The sequence below is a fragment of the Ochotona curzoniae genome, unplaced genomic scaffold (assembly GCF_017591425.1).
Source record: "Ochotona curzoniae isolate NIBS_2020 unplaced genomic scaffold, NIBS_Ocur_1.0 contig_4105, whole genome shotgun sequence".
Taxonomy (NCBI): Eukaryota; Metazoa; Chordata; class Mammalia; order Lagomorpha; family Ochotonidae; genus Ochotona; species Ochotona curzoniae.
Window position 1 is genome coordinate 862,966 of NW_024466129.1, and position 13,785 is coordinate 876,750.

At 42.6% G+C, this 13,785-nt stretch overlaps 1 protein-coding gene across 4 annotated transcripts in view; it reads left to right on the top strand.

Annotated features, from left to right (window-relative positions):
* The window catches only part of DNM3 (dynamin 3), a 501,537-nt gene extending 488,266 nt beyond the window's left edge, over nucleotides 1-13,271 (top strand). For 3 of the 4 annotated variants that reach the window (XM_040984258.1, XM_040984260.1, XM_040984262.1), the window contains one exon: nucleotides 4,561-7,332. In XM_040984258.1, the coding sequence (XP_040840192.1) occupies nucleotides 4,561-4,630 (70 nt within the window). In that variant the 3' untranslated portion in view covers nucleotides 4,631-7,332. Of the gene's footprint in view, nucleotides 1-4,560; nucleotides 7,333-13,102 lie in introns of those variants that run through there. The other variant, XM_040984259.1, reaches the window with a different exon arrangement.
* The last annotated feature ends 514 nt before the right edge of the window (nucleotides 13,272-13,785 follow it).

Here is a 13,785-nt window from a genome sequence, read left to right on the forward strand (position 1 = left end):
TGAGCACTTGACTTACAAAATCTGTCATTGTCCAAAATGCTGCAAGTGGTCCAGCCCTCCGGCTATAAATACAACTTCAAGTATTACATCTTTTCCTTTGATTTGGAAGCAGAAACATGGTTCTTCTATCGTAACCATAAACCGCCCACATACAACACAGTGTTTCAATAAACGCTAAATGATGCAAGATGCTCCATTTCAATATAATGGGTTACTTAATGAAGCCCATCGCCAAACAAAGCCACTGAGGAGAATTTGGTACAAAACAATTAACTTTGCTTTGCCTAAAACAAACTGTCCTGTGAGGTGAAGGTCTTTGGAAACGCTTTGAATGGTTAGGAACTGGAGCGATGAAATGAACAGTAAACCCTAACTGCTTTTTGGTGTTAAAGTTGGCAAACATCTCCACCTTGCTTGTTATAAAAATTCACTCTGAACAGTTTAATGCTCCTCTTGACTTACTTGCTAGTAGAATTTTACATACAAATTATTGGGTTATTTTTCATCCTTATTTTAGAAATAAAATAATATCCATTTCTTCTAAAAAGGTTAGTGGGAGACTCTGTGGGATTGTTAATTATGAATAAGTACATATCCAGGTTTCTTTAACCAGAAACTGGGGATATTCAAGAAGCCATAATTATATTCAGAGAACATGATATAAATGTGATCTTTATTCTTTCAGTTAATATTCCACCCCCGCCCCCATAGCTGTGCACCGCCTATTCACATCAAAGCCCCAGGGACACCCTTCAAGAGCTAACAATAAATGGGGTGCCCTGATACATTCATTTGGAAAATACTGTGAGCCAAAGACTATGCTAACATCTGGGATGCGATGGGGAAGGAAACAGACCCTGGCCCCAACACACTAACGCGCGCTCTCATCTCCAGCCTGGCCACTTTCCTGCAGTTGCCTGTCACGCTCTTGTTGAATTAGCAGCACCTCAGGAGTGGGACTGAGACCCATGAGCGTTTACCACGCTGGCAGAGCAGTCAAGCCCTGCCGTGCTCTGTCCTCACCCTGGAAATCTTGCCTTCAATCTCAATTTCATTTCCATTTTCTTTCCCTCGTTACATGCTGCACATCTATATAACTTCCAAGGTCCATTCAGCAGTTAAAAGCATGCTTCCCCTTGCTTTGACTCTGCTGTGGTGTTTTCAGGTTTTCCCCAAAATGTTCTCAATCTTTTGAATTAGAGAGTTCTGGCCCACTCTTCGGTACCAAGCAGAGGCGAGGACCTGCTCCTTGCGGAGTTCAAACCAAGACCTGCACAGGTGGTAGTTGTCAAGGAGCCCATGGGGAATCATGCCTAAAACCACAGCTCTCAGAGCAAAAGAAAGTGTGTATCTTATCTTAGGAGCAATGAATATGCAAGAAAGGAAGTACCTGTTATAATGAGGCACAGTTTAGACTGATAGTATATGGAATGGTAATAGGGCTCTCTCCTAGGGCGGAGAGATCTGTGTTAAACTTAGAGAATGGTTGGCGCTCAGCCCATCCTTTGACACTTATGCACATTCTTCTGAGCTGGCTGTGGTCATGTCCGGCTCCATCTGGATTCTCAGGCAGATTGAAGTGACCTGTCTCATCTGTTGAAGGCGCAAACTCTTGGGTGTGGATTATAACATTACTTGTGTATTTGTCTTATACTCCGCTGTGTTTCACTGCAGCTTCTCTCTTAAAATCATGCATTACTATTTAGCGTACAAGTTGTGCCTGGAAGGCCTGGGTCACAGCACAAAGCTTGGTGCCTTGTGTTCGAGGAGAAAAATGAAGTCTAGAAAAAGTGCCAAGGGTTAACAATTCAACAACTTGACAGTTGAAGCTGGATACACAGTGTTTAACTTTTGATTCCGGATTCCTCGTGTAAATATATATGGCCTCAAATATAAGCTTCTAAAGAAGACACTTCAAAGATTACCTTGGCCTGACCTCTAAACTGTAACCTAGCAAAACACCCAGGCTAGTTGCGTTCATTCATTCTTTCATCCATTTGTCCATTACTCACTGCCTTCTAATCACATTCTACTGGATGCTGAATATACATGATAAATGCAAACAACATTCAAAGTGTTGGGGTCACAGACCTTAGAATCATGACACAGTAAGCAAGTGTGTGGCCCAGGCAAGGCTAAGGGCTGTGAAATAAGCAGCCCTCATGAGGCGAGGAAGCATGACGGGCCGGAGGCGGACGTCCTAGGAAAGACCAACAAGTGGAGTTTAAGCTCAGAATGAAGGCGTCAGCTGCGGACCCAGTGGGCATTCCTTGCTTGGTTATAAGCCGTTGTCCGGGCTTATGCATAAAACAATTTCTAATACGCATACTGAATTAATAGCTTGAGAAACACTTTTTCAAATTTCCGTTACTAAGTCCTTTGTTGGAGTCTGATAGTCTCCCTCCTTCCACTTCAAATTCTGGTGAACTCCCTGCCCTTTCCCCATAGCTGCTACATTGCTGAGAATGCATTTCCATGGGTTTGTGGTGATTTGTCACCCCCTGAGAGCAGGAGACTATTATGTAGTACTTTTTTCAAATAACTTCAGAAGCATTAGGAAGTCAAATACTTTAATGTAAAGCCTCCAGGAGTCTCAAGTCTACATGTCACTTTAGCCTTTTTCTTTTCTTTTTTTTCTTTTCTCTTCTCTTCTCTTCTCTTCTCTTCTCTTCTCTTCTCTTCTCTTCTTCTTTCCTGCCAAGGCCATTATTAATTAACAGATGCACTTGTAGCATGGTAGGACCAGTGGATGCCACAAGCATTCATAAGTTGCTTGTTACTTACAGAAATCACTTTATTTAGTTGTCCAGACATTTGGTGACTGTACGACAAGCAGTAAGCCAGACAGACCTTGAAGGAATATGAAGATGAATAAGAAACAGTTTGCTTCTGATTAATGAAGATAAACATGATAATCCCAATTAGAGTTCATTGTGATGCCTGATATAGAGATATGTTGAGATGCCATGAAAGCCACTGTACCGGGGCAGGGAAGTGGGCCAGGGACAGATCCACTGAGGCCACACGAAGTTCCAGAAATGAGCAGTGGGGTGCTTGCATGTAACACCATGTTAGCCATTGAATGACATCAGTCTCGGTATTCTAGAAACTTCATGTAATGCAGGATCAAGAATCAGGTCAGAAAGAAATATAGCCTTTTAAACTACTATGCCCTACCAAAAGGGCAAGTGTGTTTGCACTTGTCCAAAGTAACAAGGTAATTTGGGAGGGATTTCTTCCCAATGGACAACTGTCAGAACATTTCAGACGATCACGGAGGCCTTTCTGCATGAAGAGACTCTGTTGATTCATCCAAATTAAATCGCTGCTATGGACTTCATTGGTTTTGTTATGGTGCCTGTAAGATGTCTCCGATTACACTCTTCAAAGCTGACCACCTGCTTCACCACAGGGCACAACGTCAGACCTTGCCCTCCCCAGAAAATCTTGCCTTTAAAGCCTCAGCCAGTTTTCAGGTGCAACAAACTTCACTCATATCTGTTAGTTTGTACCTATGGGTTCGTTACAGTCACCGTTAATCAACAGGATCTCTTCTGCTTGATTTGTGTCCTGACCATCTGATTTTATAGTTTGTGATTTTAAGATATTTCGCAGCTATTTCCTTCAGCTCCCTAACTTTGCTTCCCTGTAAGTGTCGAAGACACTTGGCTCGATCCGTGCAGTGTTTGCAGTACAGAAGTTCCATGACATGACTCTGATTCCAGAAGGAGCCCTTCTGAAGATGCTCTGTTGCGGCTTTTTTCAAAAAGCAGGGTTTCAACTTGCAGAGTTTGTTGAATTTTTGAAGGATATAAAAATTCTTTCCCAGTGTACTTCATACAAAGTCAAGTAAGCATGCATATACAGACTTACTAATGCATTTAGGAAGCGAGTACAGAGTCAGGGGGAATAGATAAGGTTCCTTGGCGACACCACAGCTCTCACATACAGGAATGTGTTACTACTACCTGGAGCTAGTTCAGTTAGCATACTCAGCTGTCAGAAACCCCATCACAACAACGTAAGCGAAGTTAAGACCTTTAAAATCCAAACAGGAACTAGAGCTCAATCTACATTTATGTTAGAGAACTCTGAAAACCCTGCTTTCTAATTTCTTAGTGTCCTGCAGTAACAGCCAAAATGTTGAATACATCAGAGAAAGCTACTGTTAAGACAATGAGAAGTGGTACCTGACACCCCAACCAAAGCAAAAAACAGATGGAAAATCCTATCAGTAACAACTCCAAGGCCATCATTGTCTGAGACGTAATCCGCCTTGTTTGTTGCTGGGGTAGACACAGCATAGCACAGTGTGCGGTAAGCGTTCATGGCAGTGTTGACTGGGACATGTGTAGCACATTTCAGATAGCTTTCATTTTTATTCACACTAGAAGGGATGAATTCGATCTTGGCGCTGGAGGGAGGAAGTGTGACAAGGTTGGGCTGAGTTCGGGTTGCAGCCAGTCCCGCCGGCCTGTAGGCGCATGCGCATGTGCATGAGGGCGCGGAACTCCCTGCTCGTCTACCTGTTTCTTTACCTCTCTCTTTCTCTCTTTCTAGCCGGAGACCACCCCCATCACCAACTCGTCCCACTATAATCCGTCCACTAGAATCTTCCCTGTTAGACTAAATGAAGTGTCTGGCATGGCAATTAAACCACTAATTATGCGCAAGCAACCTACCTGATAACCGTTGCAGTAAGCCCTGAGTAGTCGCATGTTGGACATCAGTAGGCAGGTAACCAGCCTCTTCACCAATGCATTCATTACTCATCGCCATGGCTCCCAGTCTCAGATCTTTGGGGTTTGACCTCTTGAAAACTGGTGACCTTTCCAGGCTTTCCAAGTTGTATTGACCAAGGTAGGTTTGTATGGCAGCCCTGCACTTCTGATTTGCCTACTCTGGCATTCGAAATTGCTTTGGACCAGTTTCCCAGGTTAGTTACCTGGTAGTTCATTAAATAAAACTGAACAGGTGTGAAATGGTGATCTTAAGACCTACGCAACATGCACATATTTCTTTTCCCACATTGTACTGAGGATGGCAGGATTCTGTGTTTGAATGTATATTGCCACCTACGAAATTATTACCTGTGTAGCTCCTCTGACCCCTTAGTTCAGAAAACTTCTAGGAAATGAAGTGTGTTTTTTGTTTTTTGGGTTTTTTTTTTGGTTAGAGGTAGAACTTTTCCAAAGCACAAGGTAGTCTGCAAAGGAGAAACCTACACTGCTTGCTTTAGAAAGCGCTCAGGCCAGTGCGCTTTGCTTCACGCCAGAAGCACGCCCAGCAGTGATCCAAGCGTCATTTTTGTCAGTCGGTCTGTAAATTTGGCTCATTAGTTTCAGAGTTCAGGGAAGAAGTGGGGGGTGGGGGGTGCAAACCTATCTCCAGAACTGTCTGGAAAAGCAGAAGCTTTACTCAACTTTGACCTCACTCCTGGTGGGTTGTAGTGACAGACAAATGAGAAATATTTGATTTTTCCAGCTGATCTGGGTTTTTTGACGTGACTAACAATTCTTTGACACTAACTCCAGTTTAGTAGTAGTACTACTAGTATTGTCATCAGTTTGGTTGAAGCAAAAACATTGTATTCCCTGAGACTTAGTAATTCCCTTCTATTCTTTACTTAGAAAGAATGATGTAAGCGTACATTTCGGCCAGTCTTATGTGAGGAGTCCTTGATCCTTCTTGAGGCTTACTGCAAGCTAAGCACATAAACAATGGGGCCTTCCCTGGAAGAAGTGTCAGTGAGGCTCCGAACCAGTGGCGTTCTGTCAGAGTCCCTGCGAGATCACGCCACAAAATGGCGTTGAAACGTTGGAATCCTAAGTAAATGCTCCATTTTCCAAGACTTCTAAAATTTACAAGAGTGGTTTAGCCAAGGGGTCAAGAGTTCATTCTTAAAGCTAAGTTTTGAACTCCCTAGGACCGAATGATTAACATGTAGGAAACAGCCAGGAGCCAGTTGGAATTCTGTCTGCTAACTGTTCCCAGACAGCAGAGCGAGTGTTCACTGAACCCCTAGGACACTAGTTCGTATTCTGCAGAAGTAAATCCGGTATTACCAACTGAAGTGTCTCCCTCTGAAAACAGCAAACATGATTTGTGTAGTTTATACTCACAGCAGACACCCATAAAGTATGAAGTAAAAAAACAAAAAAGAAACCTCTTAGCCATTATTAAAAAGAAAACTTGCCAAGTTGAATGAACTGTGTTGAATTGGTTCTGAAGGCTTATAGCCAGCCCACTCCTGATTGGCAAAACTCAGTGAATACCAGAGTTATTAAAATGACATTTCAACTTTCACGTTATGAGTGATTGTAGAAAAAAAATCAGCACCGTAAGTTCTCTCAAATCTTATTTCTCATTGCAAATAAATGAATTCTTTGTTGATAGGACCGGTGGACGAGCCGTGTGGTGTGCTTTAAAAACAGTGTCTCGGCTAAATGGGAAAATATTAAGTAAACAGCTTTGGCAAAACAGATAATCTACAGTTAGATATTTTCATAAAATTCCCCCTTTTCTTCTCCCTTTGAATTCTCTAAAATAGGCAGCTAACAGATTATATACTTCAGGGTTTGGCTTTGTGCTAAATGTGGTTTTGTATTTTGCTGTATTTCAAAAATTTTCTTCTGTTAAAGGAAAATATTCTGGATAACCACTGGTGTGTTCTCGGACCAGCATAAACCATGTCAGAGACGATGGAGGCTTTCTGTCCACATTTCCTTCCACTGATCTTAGGCAGCCATAAACAGTGGCATTTGTCATCTTTGGCTTTGGCTTTTGCTTTTAGATTACAGTCCCACAGTTGTGCTGTCCCAATTGTCTCCCTTTGTGGGTATGTTTTTGGTCTCTTTTGCTCCTAAATTATGTCTGATGGAACCCAACCACCGCTAGAATTTCATCAGTCACATTGGAGAATATCCACAGCATACTCCCGGGGCTTGCGTCCTGCTGAAGGGAGATGCCAATGAGAATGAAGTCTGAAGCTCTGGCATGTGCATGGCTTGAGGTGCAGTAAGCTCATCAGGCCTTAAGATGGGAAACGGCATAATGAGCTCCACTTCTGGCCTGTTCTGTGACTTTCTCTTGGCTAATCACTCTGATGTTGCCAACACAACAGCTATAACTCCATCCTATGTAGCGTAAAAAAAAAAAAAGAACCAAGTATTTTTAGGACTTGGAACAAGAAACTGTATATGTTTATTTGGTAGGTAAGTCTAGTTTTATTGTCACATGCTAAATCTTGCATGCATATTGACTAATTGGAATAAACATTTACTCAACTGTGGGCAGATTATTGAAAAAGTATTGATCTAGAAGATATAATGCATTTTCAAAAGCCATCTACCAAGGTTACCCTTCTGAATATTGCTTTTAGCTGTGTTTTACGACCTAGGAGAGCAGCAGGGTCTGTTTATTAGTAAGTTTACTCTTTGCTCAGATATGAACTTACTTAACTCCAAAACAGTCTTATCAAACCAGTTCCCGTGATATCACTATAAGCCTTTAGAACTTAGAATTAAAAAGTAGTCACATAGATTAATTTTGTGATTTTTTTAGTGTAGCCTGTAGCCATAATTCTCAACTACAAAATGGGACCTAATACCAGTATGTGGTAAGTGTGGGTGTTTTCTGAGTACAAACATACTTTCTATGCATGTGTCTATGTGTGCGATGTAGACACAGACTGTTCCTATGAGTGTGTATTTTGTGTCCCTTTGAATTGGTAGGTTAAAAACATTTGTTAAAAATGCCACAGCATGAGTGTTACTTATGTGCATTGTATATAGATGTATATGTATGAGTGTAAGTATCTGTGTATACATGTGCTTAGTATGTGTGGGTGTGAATACATTTTTTTCAGCTGTCCTAACAAGAGATAGCTTTGGAGGATCTGCCATCATATAACAGTGCTTGGTCTCTCATAACTTACATGAGGTTTAAAATAATGTTCTAATTCCCAAGTGTCTTCCCTTTGAGAGGTACGAGGCTCACGCGCACAGTCGCAGTGTGGTAGAGTAGTGTGTAGACGCATTTGTCACTCAGTCTACCGCACTGCCATCTACGAAGAAGTGACCTAGCAACACACTGGGATAAGTGTGAGGAATGGAGATCTGGCTCTAAGATCTCTAAAGAGAACTGGAAGTCAACCTTGAATTGCCGAGCTGAATCTTAAAATGCCAAGTTCATCTATAAAGTCTTTTGCTTTACAATATATGTTTAAAAAAAAGTACAGGAACACAGAACATAATGCAAGTAGCAGACTTTTGGCAGGTTATCTACTTTTTCAGGTAAATATTTTTCCATTTGGCAAAGAGTATAATTATTGTTCAACTGATAGGAATCTCCGTAACATTAAAAAGAAAGCTTAAACAGTCAGTGTCTGACCAGTTGGACCTAACAAAAAGCTGGTACTGTGTGAGATCTGAGCCATACCTCTGTTAACCCATCACTCAATCCCTCCTGAAAAGCTGCAGTGTGCCCAGTCACACACCTCCTGACTTGTTGGTATGATTTCAAACTTGTGCTGCTCTGTGAAACTGCAAGAATGTTTTTGACGTACATGTAGTAAATATGCCCTTTTTGTATGTGTGTAAATACACATCAGTGTAAGAACTATGTATGTGTGTGAGCAAGAGAGGAACTTTGAGGAAGAGTGGCCCATTTGTCTTAAGGTCTAGTCATACTGGTATGTGGGTGAAACTTCTCACCTGTCGGCTAGGGGGTTTCACACGTGGCTCAGCTCAAAACATGAACTTCTTTTTTGTCTTTACCCTTGAAATCCTTAAATTCACTCATTAGGTGATGTTTTTAAAATTATGACCAAAAAATATGCCTCTGCACTGTCTGCCGCCAATTTGTGGAAATGTTTTCCCAGCTGGAAATCAGCACGATTAACCTGATTTGTCCTTTGTTTTCCTTGCTTCTGTATGTTTCCTTGCTATTTTCTGGTTCAAGTTTCTCCTGTGTGCTTTCATGCGAAAGGAGTCTTCTCTGTGGCCCCTCTGATTAACACGAGCCATTTTTTGTGATGTCTTCTCGGCACCTTCAGGATTTCTTAATGCTGGTATGTGGACTCTGTGAATGGAATTTTCAAAGAAAAATTCCTAACACTTGTATCATTCTTGAAGGTCACATGTACCTGTTGTGAAAATGTGAAGCTGTATTTCTGATCCTGAAATAAATAACATTTGAAGGACCCTCTTTCTTCACTCTGATCTGTCATACATTAGAAATCCTAATATTCAGATTTTTTTTTTTTGGTTGAACTGACCCAGAATTACCAAAATGGAAAACAATACTAGTCTTCATTAATGCCACAAATATGCAGAAGAAGGAAAATTTTCAAGGGAGCCAATTGCACAGATCAAAGGCTGGGGGCGGGGGACATTGCATTTCTGGCTATAAGCCATTGTTGGGATGGACTGAAAAATGACACAATCCTGAAGTAGCTGAAGGATACGATGAGCACCATGGCACTCCACAATTGAAAAGGGAGAGGCTCATGAGCAGCCCCGAAGTGGAAGGGATATGCTCTGTGGGAGTGCCAGAGCTATAGGAGGACTTCCCTGGATGACCAAACTTCAGCCCCAGCGGTGGCCCTGGCTGGCCGCAGTGGGGGAACTTACCCTTGCTGTTCTCCGGCAGTAAGGGGATGCAAGAGCTGTGAGTAGCTTCACTCAACCTTTGAAGAGTAACTGAAGGCTCTCCATGGATGCTAAGCCTTCTCAGATCCGAGGGCCAGAGGGAGAAAGGGGAGAGAGAAGCGTACCTCTGTGGCCAGGGTACGCGTCTGTGGAATCATGAAGTAGGCCCATTGTGTTACTTCAGCCTTCCTTTTATCTGCATTTCTCGTAAGTGGAGCATTCATACCTCCCAAGAAAGCTTCTGGAAGAGACACTGTGGATGAAGGTCACACTGTGCACGTTGTTTTATCTCAGTAAATAATTCTAACATATATTGATATGTTCAGAATAGTCTCTAAGGAAAAATTACCCAGAGCAAAGCACTTTATTATAACTAATTACAAATTTCCTTTTGTGTTTTCCAAATCATGCTGGCATCAGTATAAACAGGTGATCAGTTCGTATTCAAGATTCTTGTTTTTCTGCTGGAATCTTTTCATTTCACATGGAGGCACGCGTCTGGCTTTGCATTACACTGACCTCACTGCCCTCTTCCAACACACACACGTGGCACTGCCCCTTTTCAGGCCATCTGTTGGTTTTGTTTCACACTATGGTGGTTTAATTACTAGGACATGTATAAGAGATACCGACTAAAAACCACAACCTTAACTCACCGTTTCCTAAAGTCTGTTCCAGGAGATTTTTAACAAGGTTTATGCACACACGCACCATGAGACTTTAGGTAAAATATACTTGGGAAATGAGGACTGCAAATTAAATGAATCTTTACTGGAAGACAAAGAAGAGATGGCGTTCTGACCGACCAAGAAAAAGGCGGGGGTGCGTGTTTCTCTGACTCAGCTGACCATGAAGGAAAGCTTCTTTAGAGATTGCTCAGAGCTCACGTTCCGAGCCCATGCCTTTAGGAGCGCTGCCCCAGAGGGTAGGCCCTCAGAGGCTCCCGCTGCCAGAGGCTGGGAAAGACCAGGCACAGGAGCTCCTGCCTCCAACAGTCCTCGTGGGCCTGTCTGGGTGCTGAGCCCCGTGAAGAAGCTCACACAGGAGCCATGAAAGCAGGTTCGAGATGGGCACAGTTGAACCCCAATGAGTCGTACATGGGACTCAGAATGAATCCCAATGAGTCATACATGGGACCCAGAAACTCGGAAAATATTCTGTCTTGCTTTGCTCCCGCTCTTCAAAGAAGAGAGCCTCTAAATGAATTACGTTCTCCCTCTAAGATTATTTTGATTTTAAACGAAAGATCGTCAAAGAAAAATACAGAAGAATTCCTATCCCTATTGATTTTCTTTCCTCACTTTCTCAAGCCTTCACGTTTCCCCCACAGCACTGGGTTATTAAATTACCTAAATGATGTAGAAAGAAGACAGGCAGAGACTGCTGTGCGGGATTTCAACAGAAAAGAAAACAAGTGGTATTGCCAGAGGAATGGTGCTGTCAACCAGATCGCAAGGCTGAGGTCGGTCTCAGAGAACATGGTTAAGTCATCATTTTATTATTAACTGAGTCTTTTATATGTGAATTATGCCCATGTCCCATATACAGTTTTCCTAATTTTACTGTTTTCACCATTTTTACAATGAAGTTACTTTTTAGAAATCTTAATATACCCTGAAATGACCATCTTGATGAGGTAGGCACGCTTGTACAGTCAATTCAGTATGATGAGCTTTAAGATTGGCTAGCAACCCCTCCCTCAGTTTGCATTCTGGAAGCATCAGCAGCAGGTGTAAAGAGCCCACAGGATTCAGCATTTCCCTCTGGGCATTCGCCACTGCGTAAGTCACACAAAAATTATGGAGGAGAAATAGCAAAAACGAAAACCAAACACCTGAGACCCATGATGAACTTGGCTCCTACACGGTACCATTGTCAACGTTTGTGGGGAGGTGCGAGGAGGATAAAGTGAAATAAGACAAATAAGATGCCAAGAAAGGTTACCCTGGCAGCGAAATACACTCCAAAACGTGACCTTCCAGAGCCTGTCGCTGGCTTAGAACACCAAGCTAGCAGCAACAGGGAAGCTTTGGGGCACATTCTCACGGAACATCACCTCAGCACCACACTGACTGTGCAGCGTAACAGCCCATTCCCACCCCTACCCCTGCTAAGGCCATCCGTTCTACAGCCCCTTCAAAACTCAAAAGAACTTTCTGTTGCTGGGCAGCTGATAAATCTCATGGTGCCTGGCAGAAAGTGCATGACGCTTTCTTCATGGAAACACTATTCCCTGGGTCTCCATGGGACACCCCCTCCCTGGGTGTGTGAAGCTGCATCCTTGTAGGCCCCGCGGTAGAAAGCTTAGGTACTAACGGCAAGTTCTTCATCATATAAATGGACAGGAGGCCTCCTTAGAGCTGTCAGCTTAAATTGGGTCAAAGAAAAAATTGGTTTTGGAGTTTGGGAGAGGTAAAATCTTTTGATTTTCCCCAAACCACTTCTCAGAAATAACCCAGACAGTTTGGCTGTGTTAACAACTCAAAGAAGATGAAAAAGAAGGTGTTTTTGTTTTTTAGGCTTCATTGCTCCACTCATTGAAGTGTCTTGAGATTAAGATGGAAGTGAGTATCTTGTTGAACACTCGGAGGGGTAGATGATCTCCTAAGGTCCTGGGAGAACCTCAGCATGCGGTCCAAGCAGGGAGCCGGGGCCGTGTCGGAGGCACTGGGCTGGGGTCCTGGCTTCGCTCTGGAGGCTGTCATGCAGGAAACGTGAATTCCTGACTTCCGGTCCAGCCCGGTCAGGGCTATTACAGGTTCTGATTCCATAACTGGTGACCCCCCAGCTAAGGAGGCAGAGAAAGTCCCAGCACTGGATTTCATTTACCCTGGATGCGGTTCAGGTTAAATCAGAACTTCAGCTGTGCCTAACTTTCAGAAAGAAGCCCTACAAAAGCCTGGGATCGCCATGGACCAGCCCTGGACCTGAGCCAGGACTATGTGTCGGGACTGTCCACTCAAAATGAATTCTGAGGAATTCCTGACATTTCCTGCATCGCAATGACACCGTCACATCTCTTAACAGCTTCTGATTTCTCTCACTTTAAAAACTCTTCACCTGTCAGACTTCTCCATCAAACTCCCTCTAACCCTGTGGAGATTGCACGACACCCACTGAAAGCTACAGGAATCACGGCGTCAGGGCTGGGCTTCTCCTCCTGGGTAGGACTGCATGGATCCGTCATTCCTGGGTGCAAAATAATCACATTTGTGAGTGGACTGAACAGCACACTGCTGACATCCACTTGAAAACTGCTAATTTTGCTGTGTGTGTGTGTGTGGTCTTGTTTCCATTGCCTCTGTACGTCTGCATACATTTTGTTTGATTTGAACTTGACTTTTGTGGGATATTTTTGCATACCATTATTTGGATTTATTTTATAACTTAAACATTGTTCCTTCCTCTGCATTTGTGTTTTTCGTTATTTTGTTTTGTTTTGTTTTCACTAGGCGACCCCCACCTGCAGTTCCAGGAAGACCGTCCTAACCCCCATCATTCATCTTTTGTTTCCGACAACATGTCTATCCATGGTATTTAAAAGCTTCTTGTTTGCAGTTTGTCATGTGTATATAAAAACTTTATTTTTGATCTGTCTATAATAAAAGTTTATTCTATATACAAATGAAATGTGTCCTGTTTCTTTTCCTAAAGATGACGCCAATTAATATAATCACTTGTTTGAACTAAAACCAGGTAAGATTCAAAAGTTATAATCCAATCTTTTTCAAAAGTTTCATAAATGAGTAGGGGTTCTAATGTAGCAGATTGAGTCAAGTATAAGACCTCTACATCGCCTGGATCAAGTCCCAGCCACTCCATGTTTGTGACCAGCCTCCTACCAACGTCACAAGGATGCTTCAGGTGACAGCCGAGTGTGCAGGTTCCTGTCACCTTGTAGTGGACTTTGATGCAGTTCCTGCTCCTGACATCTACCTGGTTTAACCCTGCCTTTGTTTGTATTTGAGGAACAAACCAAAAGATAGAAAATGAAGTCTTTCTATCACTGTGGCTTTCAAATAAATAAATGTATCTTTTTAAAGATATGCATTTTTATTGGAAAGGCAGATTTGCAGGTAGAAGCAGAGACAGAAATATCTTCCATCCACACTGATTCATTCCCCGAATGGCCACA